Source organism: Boleophthalmus pectinirostris, unplaced genomic scaffold, assembly GCF_026225935.1.
Source record: "Boleophthalmus pectinirostris isolate CB_2022bp ecotype Guang Dong unplaced genomic scaffold, ASM2622593v1 HiC_scaffold_10, whole genome shotgun sequence".
Taxonomy (NCBI): domain Eukaryota; kingdom Metazoa; phylum Chordata; class Actinopteri; order Gobiiformes; family Gobiidae; genus Boleophthalmus; species Boleophthalmus pectinirostris.
In genome coordinates, this window is record NW_026570971.1 from 22922845 (window position 1) to 22940967 (window position 18123).

At 38.0% G+C, this 18123-nt stretch overlaps 2 protein-coding genes across 3 annotated transcripts in view; both read right to left on the reverse strand.

Annotated features, from left to right (window-relative positions):
- Positions 1-3743: 3743 nt before the first annotated feature.
- On the reverse strand, positions 3744-9134 carry srsf5a (serine and arginine rich splicing factor 5a). 2 transcript variants are annotated; one of them, XM_020921948.2, is made up of 8 exons: positions 8999-9134; positions 7862-7993; positions 7717-7787; positions 7093-7203; positions 6841-6910; positions 5569-5642; positions 5370-5474; positions 3744-4893 (listed from the first exon to the last, which is right to left on the reverse strand). In XM_020921948.2, exons 2-8 carry the CDS (start codon positions 7985-7987, stop codon positions 4434-4436), a joined length of 1017 nt encoding a protein of 338 aa, XP_020777607.1. In that variant the 5' UTR covers positions 7988-7993; positions 8999-9134; the 3' UTR covers positions 3744-4433. The 2 variants fall into 2 exon arrangements, with proteins under 2 accessions (XP_020777607.1, XP_055015514.1); XM_055159539.1 differs by lacking the exons at positions 3744-4893; positions 5370-5474; positions 5569-5642 and adding an exon at positions 6249-6553.
- A 3442-nt stretch (positions 9135-12576) lies between these two features.
- LOC110157594 (deubiquitinase DESI2) overlaps positions 12577-18123 on the reverse strand; it is a 10106-nt gene continuing 4559 nt past the window's right edge. The window contains exons 2-4 of the mRNA XM_055155226.1: positions 17151-17244; positions 15778-15919; positions 12577-15083 (exon numbers count right to left, since the gene is read on the reverse strand). Coding sequence (XP_055011201.1) covers positions 14841-15083; positions 15778-15919; positions 17151-17244 — 479 coding nt within the window. The 3' untranslated portion in view covers positions 12577-14840. The remainder of the gene's footprint in view (positions 15084-15777; positions 15920-17150; positions 17245-18123) is intronic.

Sequence of the window (18123 nt, forward strand, 5' to 3'; positions counted from 1 at the left end):
AAAATGGCATCAGTCTGCCTCAGGGCAGCTGTGGCTTCAGTTAAAGGTGCACTATGTAACTTTTCTGGTACAAGTTGAGCACCTGGTTGTGTCCATGGAGATATGTTAGGGAGATTGCATTCCCTGGAATGTACCACAGTATGACATTAAACATATTATTTAATTATAGGTGTTTTTACTACATACATTCCACTGTTAGCGGGACCACCTCTCCACAAATCGGATCTAGAAATTGGAAATAGATACGTTTAATATCATATCATGTCATTATCACCAACAGTTTGTGACTAGATGAATGAATGATGCAGTTCTACAACACAAGTGTTACATATCCCGCTTTAAGTTTAGAGAAGTGAATGGGGTTTATACCAGGCTTATTACATTACAGCTCATATGCTCCACTAACACACTTACGCCATTCAGATGAATCAATCATTCTAACGCATTGCTGTACAGTCTTCTTACAAAATAAATATATTGATTTATAACTTTCCAGTGAGTAGGTTATGCAGTTAATTCTCAGGATAGTTTAGTTTAAAAGGTCATAATCTTCTGCAGACAGAGGGGTCAGTCTCTCTCTCCCCCTGTAGAGCCCTGCCTCTCTGGTATAAAGCGGGTTATCACTGCTGACAGCTGACTGCGTGATTATGGGCATTAGCACGGCTTTAACCACAGCATGAGTCTATGAGATCATTCAGCAGGTTTCTCACACTAAGAGAGTTACATGATGACAAATAGGCCACCAACCAAATGACACAATCAGACAGCTTAGAAGAAGTGCTAGGTGTGTGTGGACTTTGATGTAGCTTGTAACTTATGTACAAAAAAAAAAAATTAAAGACGCACTGTGAAACTTTTCTATTGGGGGGTCTGTTACGTTACCTGTTCATCTCCATTACAGTTTTGGTGCTTTGACTGGAATGTTTCACAGTGTGGAATTAAACTTTTATTTTGCATTTATTCAGTTACAAATGTTTATATTGCTTAGAAATAGGCTGAATAAACCAAACACAATTCTTTCTGTGAGGGGTAAGCGATACTTACTCACGATAATTACTATATCGACTTTTCATTCAGTATATGATAAATATTCTGAGATCAATATTTATCATCTGCACTTTTTCTTTGCTCCACTGGGAGATTTTTGGTTGTTTTTGGTTATACAATAAGATTTAAGACATAAAAGGTTGAATTAATAACTTCTAGAACTCATTACAGATACAAACTAAGTACTAAAGTGTTTCATTCTGCTATGTATTTATTGCATCTTATGATTTTTAGCAATATTCTACATTTAGAATAGTTTTGGGGGGATAATTCTGCTTTATGGTTTGGTTTCAATACAATCATTTATTGTATTTAATTCAGCAATCTATATCGCAAATTTGTTATCGTGACAGGCCATGTCTCCACAGATCTGACCTGTAACTTGGCATGGTGATGTCACTTGTCTCTATGAAGAACCCTCTAGCAAATAGGTGGTAGACCCTCAATCAGAGAAGACTTCAAATCAGGTTGCTGGTTATTGAATAAGTGACTAAAAATAACTAACTAACCCAGGGCTCACTCAAAAATATTTGAGTCCCTAAAATAAAAACATGAAATAAGGCTAAATCTGAACTGCAAAGGAGTCATCAGAAGGCATCAGAAGGGTAGGATTACTGGTCCAGAATCAACACCATCAGAAAATGCCTCCAACAATAACAAGTTAATCCATAATCTGCAACTTCTAACACATCGCTCAACCTGACTTTTGCAACCTAACACCTGACTATATCACTATATGTAAGCCGTTTCCACATGTAAATAAACAATGCAGAAACCAACGGTGCTATGTGCCAACACTGCCACACTGACAGGCCCTGGCATCATCCCACTGGCACCGGGACAAACTCTGCCCGCTGTGGACCGCTGTACCGCTATAGCTGTTCCGGTGACATGACAAAGCAATCCCCGGTGAAGTTACAAGACAACACCCGCTCGTCTGGCTTCTTACCTCGGGATGCAGTTGGGGGATGATCCGTCTATCTCCCATGTCGCGAACAGGTTCATGGGCACGGGACGGTTCAGAGCCCCGCTCCCGGGGAAGCTCAGCCGGCCACTTCGCTCCGCCATAGTCCGCCTCTATCCCGGGGCACAGCGGAGTGGGACGGTCCGACACACGCTTACCGATTCACGATTTGGAAATCCACGAGTTTTTATCCGTGGCAAAGGCGAAGAAAATCCGCAAGTCTCTCACGTGAAGGAGGCGGTGTTGTTGGAGGTCATGCCCGGGCTGCAGTGGTGGAGGTGTCCGCAGACGGAGCAGCAGCGGCGGGGCGGGCACACTCCTCTCTCCGCGGGGCTGGTTGTTGTGTTGTACCACGCTGCTCCGGTCTAGTGTTGGTATGGCGGCTCGCTGATGCCACACAGTGAGAGACAGTCAAAGGGCGGGAGGCGCACAGCAGCAGAGCATTACCATTAAAATTATACGATTATGTTTTTGATTATAATGCAGCCCAAACGCCTAGCAACAATTTTGGTCAAACGTTAAAGTCGTTATCAGACAACTGAAGAGTGACCAGAATTTCAAAATAAAAAACAGGAACATCCCCGGTTTTTTGGTGGGTTGAATAATAAAATTGTGAAACGAGTGCGTAATGAAGGGAAAATGTTCTGCAGAGACCATTCAAAACTTACATGAGTCATTTTCTTAGTGTTTTGGTCATTTTTAAGCAGCTTTTCTGTAATTTACCTCAACAAATTACTATGTTTGCCTCTCTTTACTGTTGGCAGGGATCAGATTGGGCAAAAATAGGAACACCTGGGACATTTCTTGTGTAAAACTGTGACAAATCACTGCTTTTGGATAAATCCGCTGGGACAGCTGACACAGGACTAACTGGGAATGTCCCGGGTAAACAAGGATAACTAGTCACTCTAAACAGTTGGCTACAGCATGGGGATAGATATTCCCTGTGTGCTGTTTAGAGTCCTATAACCTAATTGTACTTTGTAGGCTAATTTACGACATGACGATAATAATATAATAACTGATCTTCTTGGACATTACCAACCGTCTATACCTCCATCTGTCTTGGGATCATTGCTTGAGCACAGGGAGATTTGGGTGGATCTCTGGCATCACTCAGCAGTCCTACTTACATTTTTTTTTTTTTTCTATTTGGTTATATTGCACAACACATGGGCACTAACTTATGTATTTTAAATTAAATTAAATTAAACTGCAAAATCTATCTTTTGTTCTATTTAAGGTCTAAACGAAAGTCAAAAGCCCAGCTGTGGTCAGACATGGCCCTCTTCTGGTGACTTAAGGCAAATGCATCAGGCTGGCAGTTTTTTTCATCATCCTAATAATGGATTTTATATTGAACTACTCAACAGCAGTAATAGTTTTGCCCTGTGTTTGTACCACAATTGCTCTATATTATATTACTTTGCATTTTGTAGTGGTTGAAAGACAAAGGAAGCTCACATGAAGCCCTGAGATTCAATTTGTCAATGATAATTATATTCACAAGGCCCTACATATGACATGACAGTTTACAGTAATTTAAGAAAGTGAGTTGTAAAATGTGCGACAGTGTCAGCTTAACATTTGTGTTAAGAAATCTGGAGTAGGCACTCAAAGGAAACCATAAGTAGCTACCTACATACTAGAATATGATGTTAACATACATCATGTTGGCCTACATCAAATCCCCTAGAAATCCCCATTATGTTTATATATAACAAACAAAGCCTTATTTTTAAGTTTTATTTTCCTCAATATGCAAGCTCAATTTCACATTCAACATTTTTAAAGAAACAAACAATACACAGCATATATTCAGGACACTGCTACATACATAAAGAAAATGTATGAATGCTTTAATTAGTATCAAATGAAGACACAATTTCCTGTTGGAATGACATTTAACAAATCAGCAAACTAAAAAAAAAAAAAAAAAAAATCAGACACTGAACAGACAAGGCCCTCATACACTTCAATCTATAAAATTTGGATAGCAAGATTACTGCAGAGCTTTACACATTACCAATGAGATTTCCTTTAGATTTAAGGGCTGTAAATGCCAAACTAGGACCTTGTTAGTGCCTTTTAGAAGTTAATCACAGTTTATCATCAATGTAAAAATAAATGCATCATCTAATATTAGCATACAGCCCAATGCAAAGCAGTAGAGGGATTGTAGGGCTACAAGGCAGATCGCAGGCTGACGTTTTCTCCACCAAAAGTTAATAAAATAAAGTTGACTGATTTAAGTAAACTGTTTTGAAACAAAAAATGTAAATGTCCAAAAATAAATTACTTAAATCAGAGCTGCTCTTGGCCCTATTTAAGATGGGAGTTAAGATAAAGGCAATATTCTCCTCTCCATTACCAAAACAAATTAAGATTACAACCAGTCTTGTAATATGGTACAAGGGAAGTTTCAGTGTTTGCTATCTGCGGAGGCTGAACGAGATCGGGATCGAGACCTGGATCTAGACTTAGACTTGGAGGGAGATATGAAGGGAGACTTTGAACGGGATTTGGAGCGGGACTTGGAGCGAGATTTGGAACGAGATTTAGAGCGAGATTTGGAGCGAGATTTAGAACGAGATTGTGCTTTCTGAACAGGAGCTGGGGAGGGAGATCTGGACTTGGAATGAGATTTAGACCTGGATTTAGATCTAGAACGGGACTTGGATCTGGATTTAGACCTTGGAGGGGATTTGTTGGAGTTCTTGTTGGAGCCGGAGCTCTTCTTCTCTGGAGTCCGGCTGCCTCTGGATCTGCTCCTGCTCCTGCTCCTGCTCCTGGACCTGCTGCGGCCCCTGGACCTGGACCTGGACCGACCACGGCTTCGGGAGCGGCTCCTCGAGTAACTGCGTGAGCGAGAACGGCTACGACTGAAGGAGAGATGACAGACGCAATTAGTCTGGGCTTCAAGAAACAAATGGCAGACAACATAAAATAAAGAGAAAAATCAACCATTGTGAAAAGGGCTATACAGTCTGTCATTCACCTTATACAGCAAACATTTTAGCCTGCAACACTTTTATAGGATTTTAATTCATCAACAGGATTCCAGCTTAACTAATAGTGCCACCAACAACGGAAGAGCAGTTCCTAGCAGAATAAGGTGAATGTGATCATTCTACTAAATTAGTTTATGAGCAGACTACTACTAAAGCTGCTATTAGATTTTTTTTATGTGCAGAACATCATTTTATGCTACATTTGTCCATATGTTGTACAGAATAGACAGTGGTTTAAATTTACTGCAGTGTCTTTTGGGCATCAAGAATTGATGCCCTGTAGCTAATAGATACTAAAAAAGCATCGCAGGAGGTACTTTGATCATACATTATCATCAAACACTTACTCTTTGGAGTCCTCATACAGCTTGATTTTGCGTCCATTCAAGTCAGTCCCATCCAGTTTGGAGAGGGCATTCTTCATATCACTTCGGGAAGCAAACTCCACCACACTGCAATGGCAAAAGATGATGATGTCAATTCAAATTTATTAAAAAATAAATTAATCTTTGTGTGAAAGCATATAACCATAGCAGAATTTCTTACCCTTCATTTTGTATGGGACGGTGAGCATCCACAAAAGTGACTTCTCCAGCTTTTCTCATCAAGTCCTTAAGGTCCTGTAATAATAGTAATGTGATATTTAGTAAAACATTGTACAATCTTCTTTTTAGATGATAGCCTTCAGACCTGAGGGAAAGAAACAAGTAACAAGTGTGTACTGGTGACATCCACAGCAAACCAATGTGAACGAGGTGGTATTTCATACAAATGGAGGTCATAATGTGTCAAGAAATACTGTATTTGATGAGACAAAAATCTGAGTTCAAAACATTATCAGATTTTACTAATTTACAGCTATCCTGGCGGCGAGACTGGGCAAACATTACGTGTTTTATAGTGAGTTAAACTTATCACTATGGTATTAAAAGCCAAGGACCAGAGCCAAAAACATTCACCCCATATACAAATGGAAGGATGTTTAAAAAAAAAAAAAAAAAAAGCATTAATACTCCCATTTATACTGCACTTTGTCAAACACAAGTGCAATATGGTCCAGGCACAACTAAATTTGACTGCCCAGTCCAATGACAATGCAGTTAATGCTGATATATATGGTCACTGCAAGTCTATCCATTTGAATGCAAAAATGTATAGACAAGTGTTTTCGCCCTGACCCCAACACCACCCAGCCCTGTTTAAACTATGAGTTTTTGCTACTCACCGTTCCAAACCCAGGAAGACACAAGAATAGAGCCACTTGTCCAAATAGCAAATGGGACCAATGCAGTGTTAAGCCCTTGAGAACCGGCCACGGCCTTGACTCAGCATCCGGCCTCCAAAGTAAGGACCACCAGAGCAAGCAGAGCGAGGGGTGTGCGCCCAAGTCCACACGCCCCCAGCTTCAGCAGCAACAATTAGACCAAATGGGAGAGAGTGGGGCCGTAGATTTGACGGGCGAGCCAGCCCAGAACCTCCTAAGGCTACCGTATCCTGCGCTAGACCAGCCAAGACTTTAGACCGGCAGCAACTGCGTGTGAGGAAAGGCACCAAATGGACACTATTGAGAAAAACAACCAGCAGAGGGCACTACACACTTCCACAAAAGGATGTGTCTCTGATAATAGGAGACCATATCAGGGCAGCAGTTACAGGAAAACTCAAGATGGAAGTCTATCTGGGGACCTTGTATGTTATAAGCTATCATCAAGCATTTATGACTAAAATAGACCCAATTTCTTAATATAATGCATACTACAAAATTGTATATTGGAAGTATGTACAAAAAGTGATAAGAGATTCAAATGGATCTCTTACCTGCCAGCTAATGCGCGTGGAGAGGTTCTTCACAACCAGCCTATAGTCTGTACGCACAGGCGGCCCATATCTGTGAAACAGGAAAAGCATTCACTTAAACCAAAGATCTCTGCTTCCTTAATAGTTAGTATTTCAGTTTGGCCTCAGGGGGGAACAAGAGCCCCTTCACACCATTGTTGACTCAGGCCAGATGACTAACAAAAGCTCCTTGTCTGTGCTTTGTATATGGTTTATTTTCAAACAGGAGCTCACCTGGATCCTGCACTACGAGACGAAGGGTAGCCATAACTGCTAAAACGCCCCATGCCTGGACCACCTCCTCTGCCTCCACCTCTCTTGGACCGAGCATGCTCAACAGTCACCCTGGGAAATAAAGAAAATACATATTATTTTATGGAGCAACTAGTATAAAATATTGTATACATTTACAGTAAAAACAAAACAAAATGTCCCCTCTACAAAGGACAGTTTGTGGAGCACACTACAACTAGCAGTGAATAATTAACTACCAAATCTCATAGAATAATTAACAGCACACATGTTGGGATTTTTTTTTTTTGACAAAAAAAAAAGTCTCCATTACAATCTTTGGTTGGAATTTAGGAAATGCATATTAAATAATTGGCACACTAAACTGGTATTTGCCAAGTCCATGTGAATCTGTTACAGACAATGGCATTGGTGTGAGATATGATTAACCAACTCTTGTTAATGTTAACACACTCCAATAACTTTCAAGAAAATAGACTGTTTTACACATTGTTTTCAATTAAAACCTTAAAGTCTCTCTCACTGGCTACCACTAATACTACCCAAACAAACACACACATCTGTAGGCCTGTTTTAGATAGTTTATATTACAAGAGGGATACTTACCTTTCATTGCATAAGTCTTTTCCATTCAACTCATACACAGCATCATCTGCATCTCTGTAGTCATCAAACTCCTAAAAAAGAAGAGTGAACCCCATTTGTACACAGTTGTAACACGTAAATTAAACACAGCGTTAAATGTACTTACCACAAACCCAAAACCATTCTTCAAATTTATTTCCCTGATTCGGCCATATCCTTTAAAAAACTTCTCCACGTCCCTCTCTCTGGCGTGTGGGCTCAAATGGCCAATGAAAACACGACAGCCACTCATCTCGAACTGAAGAACAACAAAGTCGTACACAAAGTGAGCCAAATGGTGAACAGACGCAAGAGCACACAAACACTCTCTCTCTCGTTAGTTACTACTGATCAAAATGGTAGTACAGGTGCTACATTTACAGTGGGTGGTCCGAATGTGAAATTGCAGTTCTGGATTGGTTAAAATCTTGAGACGAGATTAGGGATTTCTTGCCAGACCAGTTTGTTCGTATTAGCCATGTCTGCTCCTGTTTCAATGCAAATAGCACGGGCAAAGATCTTTTTGGATGATAATGAGACCACAGTAATAACAAAAGACTAACTGAAAAGCCACTTATACTGCGTAAAAGCACTACAACAAAGAATGTGGATATTTAAAAATGTCTTTAAAAACTTTTTTTTTTAAACAATGCAAGAAAAAAAATGGAAAAATAAAAATATAACTAAGCGTAACAGTTATATTCATCATTATATGTTAATGATAGCACGGATTGCGCCGTGGTATTATAAGCCTTTTGAATATTGTTTAAAAAAAAAAAAAAAAATCAGCATCTTTCAAATTTTAGAACCCGAACTGAGACTGAAATTTAATAAATCGAACTGAGACATTTCCAAAATTAAATAAGAGCCATTTGAACTGAATATTGCAGCTCAGAAAAACCTGGGCCTACAATGTGCTAGAGTGTCTCGACCAACGTCCAAAGAGCTCCTGATGGCCGCCAGCTCGATAATGTTTCAGCCGAGACAACAAAACACGATGTCGTAGGGAGTATTCTTTTCAGCAAATGTAGAAAATCACACTTTTTTAAAATAAATAAATATAATTAGTATTAACTATTTAGACAAATGTATGTGTGTGAAAAGCAAAAGCGCAGTTGGAAAAATATTAGCAGTTAGCTAGCTTACTGCTCTACCGATTACGTTGCATGGTGATAGCTTTAACAATCGCAAAGCTTATATGAACACGGAATACAATATAATTTTTAACTTGCTCATTAACTGCTTGTATCCCTGTTGATCTTACCAAAAAAATCCCCTGAAAGCGACAATAAGCTTGTTTCTGTCGCTGGCTGAAACTTTGCGCTGCTGCTGCTGCTGCTGCGTGTCACGAACTGTAGCAAAATGGCGACGAAACACGGAACCGGAAACGCTTTGTGACTTTGTTCTTAGATTTGAAAACCCATGTTGTGATAGATGGTTTGTTTGGGAATCTGTCGGGACTTTAGTAACTACACTGGTTAATATTGCAAATCAGTGCTAAAGCAGTCTGAACGGGTGGTCTTCGTAAGTGTTGCGTATTAGGTTGTCACAAGTCCACTGGACTGCACGGCTTTCTATGAGACACGGAGCTTTGGCGTCAGTGGGTGCGCGCATGCGGCCATAATGAAAACGCAGAGCTCCCAAAACGGCCGGGCATTTGTAACGAACATTTTACTCAAGATTCCTTCACTAACTTGGTGGAAGTTGAGATGGGTTTTGGTAAACACCTATGTCTGCACCCCAATGCAGTCCCAACGCTGTCTCTTCCCTCAGTACAGAGGAGACACCCTATGCCATTGCTCTTACTCAAGAAATCTTTCAATACAGGGGGTCATGTCAGGTTTTGGCCCCAAACTGCCCTCAAATAACAAAAGATGCTCCAATATGGACATCTGGGGTGGTCTGAGGTTTTGAGCATTTTGAAAATTTGGTCAAATTTGAGCTGAAACGACAGGGCCGGTCCTGACGAAAAAATTCATTTTTGGACATGTCAGGTTTTCTCCCCAAACTGCCTTCAAATGACAAAAGATGCTCCAATATGGACATCTGGGGTGGTCTGAGGTTGTTTGGGGATGTTTCTACCCAGTTCTGAGCATTTTGAAAATTTGGTCAAATTTGAGCCAAAATGACAGGGCCGGTCCTGACAAAAAAAAATAATTTTAAGATGCCCCAATGTAGACACAACAGAAAGCTAGTTAGATAGTTTCTAAGCCCTGATGAAGACCAGGTTGGTCGAAACATGTTGGCTTTGGCCATTTAAATAAAGGCCTTTTAACTTTGTGTTTCCTCATGCGATTTTTACTTCTTTGGAGTACCTGGAGTCCTTCGTGTTTTATATTCTGTATATTGTTCCATCTATCATCTATTGAAAGATAAGCTGATATAGTCATTATCATGACATGTCTAGCAAGAAGTGAGCAAGCACGAGTTCTGGGGATGAATCATGAGTTTACACATGAAGACATTGTTTACTTAGTACTTAGACTGATATTGCCGTCTGGGTCAGATGCTTGGACAATTCATAGTTTTGAGAGATAATGCCACGTCCTTGTGAGAACAACGACTGTACAAGGTAGTAATGTGGAGGTGTAAACTAATGATTGATTTCCAAATCAATTAAATATTGTTTGACCAATCAATTAGTTATTAAAACATGATCTGCATATGAGATATTTCTAAATTTGACCTAGATAAAGCCTGAGAATATCTTGATCAAACTTTCATGTTTCCTGTGTCATTTTGGTGTAATTACTGCTCTTCTGTTTTTGACTCTCTCAGCACATGATATGTTTTTGTCCAGATAAAGATTTTTTGTTAGAGCTCACACTTGCCCATTCACCACGTTAAAACTGTGACTAAACCAAGACTAAACTAAAATCTAAACCTGAACTAGAACAGTACTAAACAACAACTAAACCAAGTCCCCATCACGACCGTATATAAAGACGAACATTTGAAGACCAAAATGAGGCGAGGCTTTCTGTAGTTACAGAGAAGGAGTGACTTTTATGTAAAATCAATTGGAGCCGATGGAACTAGAAGCGCCCCCATGTTCATTCTAACTGGAACACAGCGGCTAGAGGGTTAGCTATGTCCATGTATATATGTCCATATATACACAGTCTATGATCAGGGCTAAAATGAGCTCAATTTACTTGGACACCACTTAAGTATGTTTTTGGTTAATAACTGTCTTCATATTTTTCTAGGAAAGAAGTCCCTCCACAAAAGTTGCAGTTCATTGTGGAGGAAGATAAACTAATAGAGCTTTTTGTGTGGTGCCCCATCTGTTCCAATAGATGTGACGTGTCCAAAACCATGACCCAGACTCTTCTGTGCGTCAAACAGCGTCGCACACTGCCACCTCACAAATGAGTGGTTCAGTCACAGCAACCCCAGAATAATAAACACTACAGCCTTAACAGCTGAAGAAGGCCCACCATTTGGATTTAAAGGACTTCTACCTTATTTTTGTGAGATTTAATGCGGGACAAAATGGCAATAATGCGGTTTTATTTTCGTACATAGAATCGCTGTCATGCATGAGTGAATGAGAAGTGGATCTGACCAGTCACATTGAAGTGTGAGCTCTCAGAAGTATGAAATGGTTTTAGTTCCTAAATACAACACTATATTTACGGGAAATGTGGTCAGTTTGAATTTTACTTTGAAACTTACTTTTTTGCATATTGTCCACCCTTGTAAAAAAAATTTAATCACAAAAGTTGGCATTTGTTGACATAAAATCAGACATATATATGGCTTTGAATTTTGCTTTTGTTTCAGTTATTAACATGGAAGAACATATTAATAGTTTATAAAAGTTTAAAAAGTTTTTGCAATTTCAGTGATGTCACTTCTAATTTGCTGATTGACAATTTTGAAATACAGATAGGATTAATCCATCCAAACCGGTATGTTTGGACGTTTGAAAGTTTTCTATTTCTTTAGAAGGTACGAGAAATCACTCACTGGAGCATTGAATCCAAAAACGGTAACCATAACACCTTTTGATTAATTCTTCTATAAATGTTGTATTTTGTAAGATATTAAGGGGTGCTCTGTTTATTTTTAAATTAAATGTGTCCTTTGCTTATTATTTGTAACCAAGAAAACTCTAACTCCAAATTTGACATTCCTGTCTTTAAGGTAGTGTCAGTAACATGGCTGGCTATGTGCTGCTCACCCTAAAGCCCCAAATGACTGATCATAGACCATTTCCTGTAGATTATGGGTGGCTAATTTGCATTTACCCACTGACCCAATGGTTGACTGTTTGACTACCGCTGCTATATTTCTGTGGGCAAGACACGTAATACTCTTTGCCTGCAGTGTCTTTGTACACCGCAATATGAATGTATTACAATTCCTAGCTCAGGTCCTAGGCTCATCATGGTCATTTCTATATCGAGGCTCAATAATGAAAGCTGGATCAATATATTTTTGTGTTCAATATTTATCATGCGTACAATTTCTCTGCAAAAGGGATGAGAATTTTGCCAGTTTGATGTAAGAAAAGTATGATTTGAACTGAAGAGGGTAGAATAAATAATTTGTATTCTGCTGTTTATTTGTTTCAGCTCATTGATACATATTTAAAAACTGGTTAACAGTACTGGAATTATCTTGCTTTCTTGTTATTCTGTCAGTGGCATAAAGTAGTTTCAATTTTATCATTTATTGGAATATTTCTTTGTAGTAATGTTATCAAAAAAACAAAAAAAAAAAAAAAAAAAACACTAAATATGTGAGATTTGTTTTATGCATTTGGTGGTGATGAGTGGAAGTACCAGACAAACAAACCCAGTCATTTTTGTTCCATCTTTATTCTACTACGTTGATCATTCTTGAAATTGTTAGGAAAGACGTTTGGGTGGACATTGACGACACAATGGGAAAAAAATACTTGCTGTGTAAAAGTTGTCAGTAATACTAATCATGGTCAACTAAAATATATACATAAGACACTCCGTGACCAATAACAAATAAATAAAGGAACAACGAAAATGGGTAAAATGTTAAGATTTTCCTGTAAAAGGGCTCCTTAAAATGTTAGAATCTGGACTGACTGATTTTACACTTGTAACTGTCAGAATGCCATAAATAAAACATAAGAGGAATTAAAAGTTAAATCAAAAAGGCAGACTAAAAGGCAAGGAAAAGTAAATAATTTCAGTTTGGTTCAAAACATAGCTCAACTGTTATGTCAGTATGCCTGGAATTATTTTAAAATTAGAAATTATAAGAAAGTGCAAATATTTTTTTATATTAAACCAAAATCTCATGTAGCAACATGTGTATGTTGTTTTTAGTTTTTTACTTCAAATTATGGGACTTTCTTGGACCTGAGGGTTTAACTATTTAGGACGTTATATTTAAATTAACTGTAGAGTCTATCATAGTGCAAGTGAGAACCTTGTATGTAAAAAAAAGAAGAATTAAGGGCTCATAAATTTGTATACTTTTTCTGCCAATCCCACACACAAGAAAGAGTAAAGTAAGCACTGTGCAAGCTATGCACAATTCAACCCTTATTCAAATGTTTGTAAAAGTTGGATGGTGCATTCTCAGATGAGAAAAAAAAAACATACTGTACTAACGTGACAGTTTCAACATAGCTCCATTAAAAAGACTATTTAATATAATCCAGTTGGATAATGTATTATTTAGCATCACCATTTCTCTATCTCATTCATTCCAAGCATACATTAGCAATGACACCTTTATACCTGATTAAAATAGATTGAAGAGCACCAAAAGGACACAGTCTTGATATATATTTGTTAAGGAATCCACTTAAATTGTGATATTGTTAGGAAACAAACCTCTAGGATTGGGAATAGTCATGTTTTAGAAGTTGTTCCATACTTGTAATTCTTATTTTCCAATAAAAACAAGACAAAGTTACCAGTTGTGCATTTAGAGCAGCTCAGCTCTTCTGAGATGAGTGAACACTTTTTGCTTTTGTCTTGCAACAAAGCAGGGTTTTTGCAAGGAGTTGATTTGAAAAATTCATAAGTATTAACAATAAATTATGAATTACACAGCATAGAATTCTCATAGACTTTGACAAGGTAGCAATGATATTAGTTTATTGAATTAATAATTTGCTTATATAGTTGTAGTTCTTCAGTGCCAGAGCTGTTCACTTCCAAATTGACTTAAGGGCCTGCAAAAACCCTGACTCATTTGCAGGTTGCACCATAGGAATAATTTTCAGATAGATTTCCTGTTTATCATGTCATTTCAACATGCAACATTTTCTTTACTCATTCTGAGGAGCAGTCAAATCCTCGTTCTAAAGTTACCTCTAAAAATGGCCAAAGAAAATGTATCCAACACTATTAACTGAAGGCCACATTGAGGTCATTGAACAAAAATTACTGTTTAAAAGAAAAGGGGTTTACCTGGTTATTTCCCCAATATGAACAGTCTTTTGTTTTGCCTATATTAAAAACAGTTGGGAACACCAATAAATATGTGATTAACTGCCCACACTCATTTGCAGAATCCATAAATGCATTTTTTCACAATGGACACATGAAGCTTTTTTATGTTGGAGATTGACAGCAGCAACTTGTCTGTATGGGATTGTTTATTCAATATTATATGCGTGTTATTAGCTGCAAGGATTAGGATCTCCCCCCTAGAAAGTTTACTGCTTGATTTGAATGTGGTCTATTACGTTGATGTTAAAAACACTCAAAATACCTGATATGTGGTATGTCTCATTGTGAACAAAAGGCTTCTATTAGATCAGCACAAAATGTGTTTGTGATATTTTTCCACCCATTGTCCCAACATTTTTATATCTCAGGGTAGGAATCTGGTTAAAAACAAACAGCTCTGAAGCCAGGGACAAAAGTTTAAAACTCCATGGAAAAGACTAATAGTAATAAATACAAAGTTGTAGCAGTCTGTTGTCAAGTCCGAGCATTTTTCACAGCTCAAAATTAAAGTTTGCCTCTTGTATTTTTACAGAGGCCATGGCTTGTCCTAACAGTGGCAGCAGCTATTTCCCATATTCTAGAGGTCAGGTGGTTGTTTGGGCCAATGGGAACGAGGGACCCACAGTTCAATGTGATAGTACATCTCTGTAGCGTGGGTCAGACTCTGGTGTGACGGCAACCGTGGGAGGAGCAGCCCGTCGCAGCGCCCCCTGATGGAGAGTTTGGGTCATCATCGCTGGAGTCGTGCTGGTCGTCCTTGTGTAGGCCCATGCTGATGTGAGACTGCAGTGCGGCTGGCGTCAACCACTCCTTGGGCAGGCAGCTTTGGAGAAACGGGATACAGGAGCTGAAGTACGCCAGGCGGTTCACCCAGCGTGGAATCTCACGCCCACACAGCAACTACGAACAACAAGAGAGCATTTTGGCATTATGAATTTCTTTAATGTTATAACAAAAATCCACCTGACCCTCTTTTGGTTAGTCTGCACAGCCACTGAGGCCAGTGTTTCCTAATAGTAGAGGAGACTATCCCTTTTGTCAACTTTTATGTTGACATATATTGTATTGCATAAGATATGGATCGTGGATGGTGTCACCTTAGTCTCAATATGAACTTGTGAGAAACACTGAACACTGTATATTTTCTTTTAAAGGTTCTTTCTTTTAACTTTTCAGATCAAGTGCTAGCCACCAGCTTGTATCCATGGTGATTTCCTAGATTTGCCTGGAATGTTCCACAATTTGGCCTCATAAGCTCATCTATCTCCATGGACACAAGCAGGACAAGTTACGGGCCAGATCTGTGAAGAATCAATCACACTCACATTTATGTTTTTATGCACCTTTTTTTTAAGGTATTTTGGGGCAATGAAAATGTGTAAATAAATATATTAAGTTAATTTTAATGATATACTATTAAATATTTTAGACAAAGCAGTGACATCTCTATGGAGTCAAACATGTGACAGATGTCCACAAGAAAAGCTACATAGTGCACCTTTAAATAGAGCTAAATGTTATATGTCAGGCAGGATTTTCTGATATATTTGGGGCACAATGTTCTGGACTTTGGACAGGGCTGTGTTGGACCTACCTCTGACAGTGAGGAGGAGAAGTGGTTGCAGTTTTTGTGCATCAGGTGGTACGCGTTCCCTTTGAACTCCTTTCCCAGCTCCTCCATGATTTTATCGATGTCCTCCTCTGTGAAGTCTGTGGTGCCCAGAACAATGGCCTCCCTGTTTAGTACAAACAGATATGAACAATGCTGGAACGTAACTGAATACATGTACTAAAATATGTATTCAGAATAGTAATTGTGACTAACTGTATTCTGGTTACTTTTCATTTAAAGGGCCCATATTTTCTCATCCATTTTCTAATCAAAAACATCTTAAACATACCTGGAGTTTTGTTTTTCTTTATTCATATATGTTTAACACACAGTTCCTGTATATTTAGGCTGAGTCCTTCTCTCAAGCAGAAAGCACTCTGTTCCATCTTGTGATGCCATGTGGTGATACAGGAAATGCTCCACTGTGTTTTCAAACTCCATACACCTTCACTAGAGTCATTTAGGTAATTCAAGCCCTGAGATTCCCAATCTCTGGTGAACAAAAGGTAAAAGGTAGCTGTGAACTTGAAAACTACCTACATGACATCACAAGGTGGAATGGAGCATTTTGAGCTTTAGAGATGTAGACAGACTAATAATAAACTCAAACATGTGTGAATGAAACAAAATACAACTCCAGGTGTGTTTCTGAGGAGGTAACAACATTCTAACATTCTTACTTTACAAAAATCAATACATGTCAGTACTTGATCAGGCAGTTTAGGCTTTGAATTTTCCAGCATTACTAAAAACAATGATAACATTCCTCTTGTGTTAAGTGCATATGGGACTTTTTCCTTTTCTCCTTTTTCCTTCTCTAATTTGTGTATATAAATATTGCAACAAACAAAGTACTTTTATTCCTCTGCACAATAATATAATGCAACTTAATGTGAAAGTAGTTTAAGTATTCAGAATACAGTACTCTAAATGGACCATGTAAAAGAATACGCTTAAATGAAAGAATTACATTTTTTATGATTAAATATATTATGTTGAAAACGTATTCTTGGATGCCATTAGTAAATAGCACACTTAGTAATTTTTTAAGTACCTTAATTTTCTCCACAAACAAAATATACAAAATATACAAAATATCCTGTGCTTACAACTGCTAAACCCTGCAGTTTAGATCTGCACAAACATGCTCTGAAATGTGATTCTTTTAGTTTGTCAGTTTATATTTCAATATTTTTTGTCAGTTTTTCTGGACATGTTTAAAAATGTGAACTTTGAACAGAATTGTATTATTAAAAGTAAAAAAATAAAACAAACAAAAAAAATGAATTGCTCATCTATACCTGCAATATTCAAAGCACAATTTTACCACTATAGAAAAAATGTGATTTACTTACTTGAACTTGAATGTCTCTCCGAGCTCAGCAGCATTGCCAGGGTTGATTTCAAAGATGCCACTGAAAGGATAGGGATGTCCACCATATGCAAATTCTGCACAGTCCCAAACAAAGATGTAGGTTAGTTGTGCTTTTCAAATGGAAGCACCAAAGAACAGTAATTACATAGAAGCGTGTAATTAATGGCTGCCTCTCTGGATTTAAATCATTAGTCTAATTACAGAGCGTTACAGCAGCGTAAGGGAAAACAGTGGGGATCTGTGGGATTTGAAAAGGGGCTGTTAATGTGCATGTAAATATGGATTACTGCTATTTATAATAAGAAACTTCGTATCATGGATTATATGAAGGGAGTTAATGAACAGAAGGTAATGATAAAGTGGCCTGCCAATTGCTAAAATTACAGTATACACAATGCTGATAAATTTGCCACTGAGTAAAAAATGTATGTTTATTCATGGATTTCAGTTTCTAGATTAGAGGTACCATTTTGAGGACTTTCCACCACTAAAATAATAGAATATTTAGTTGTGAATTGATTATTTCTATGCCAACAGTGCTCAGTTTAAAAACTCTCTAAAAACTCTAAAACTCAGTCTGATTTTTTTTTCAATTTTTTCCTTTTTTTTCCTTTTTTTTTGGGGTAATTTCTTTTACACTTCCTCTTTGACATTTGTCTGATACATAAACAAATATATTTAAAGGGTTCCCAAAATAAAATATGCTTATCAAAGCGAAAAATTTGATTATTATTTTTAGTGGATATTATCCATTCCTATTTTACAACTAAACTAAAAGTCATGTCAAACAACATGCTAATTGTAGGACTTAAAGGGGCATTGTGTAACTTTTGTAGTGGAGAGTCTGTCAAGTGCTTTTCTTCATGGTGCTGTTATTGCTTTGCCTGGAATGTTTTTTTGTCCTTTATTTAACCAGGATAGTCCCGCTGAGATGAAGAATCCCTTTTTCAGGG

What these genes read in the sequence shown, in the direction of transcription:
- srsf5a (XM_020921948.2), bottom strand. Translation starts at nt 7,987, where the DNA reads ATGAGTGGCTGTCGTGTTTTCATTGGCCATTTGAGCCCACACGCCAGA. An exon ending in AAAGACTTATGCAATGAAAG is followed by an intron (nt 7,204 to 7,716) that starts GTAAGTATCCCT and finishes TTTATTTCCCAG; the next exon opens with GGTGACTGTTGAGCATGCTC. An exon ending in CTGTATGAGGACTCCAAAGA is followed by an intron (nt 4,894 to 5,369) that starts GTAAGTGTTTGA and finishes TCTCTCCTTCAG; the next exon opens with TCGTAGCCGTTCTCGCTCAC.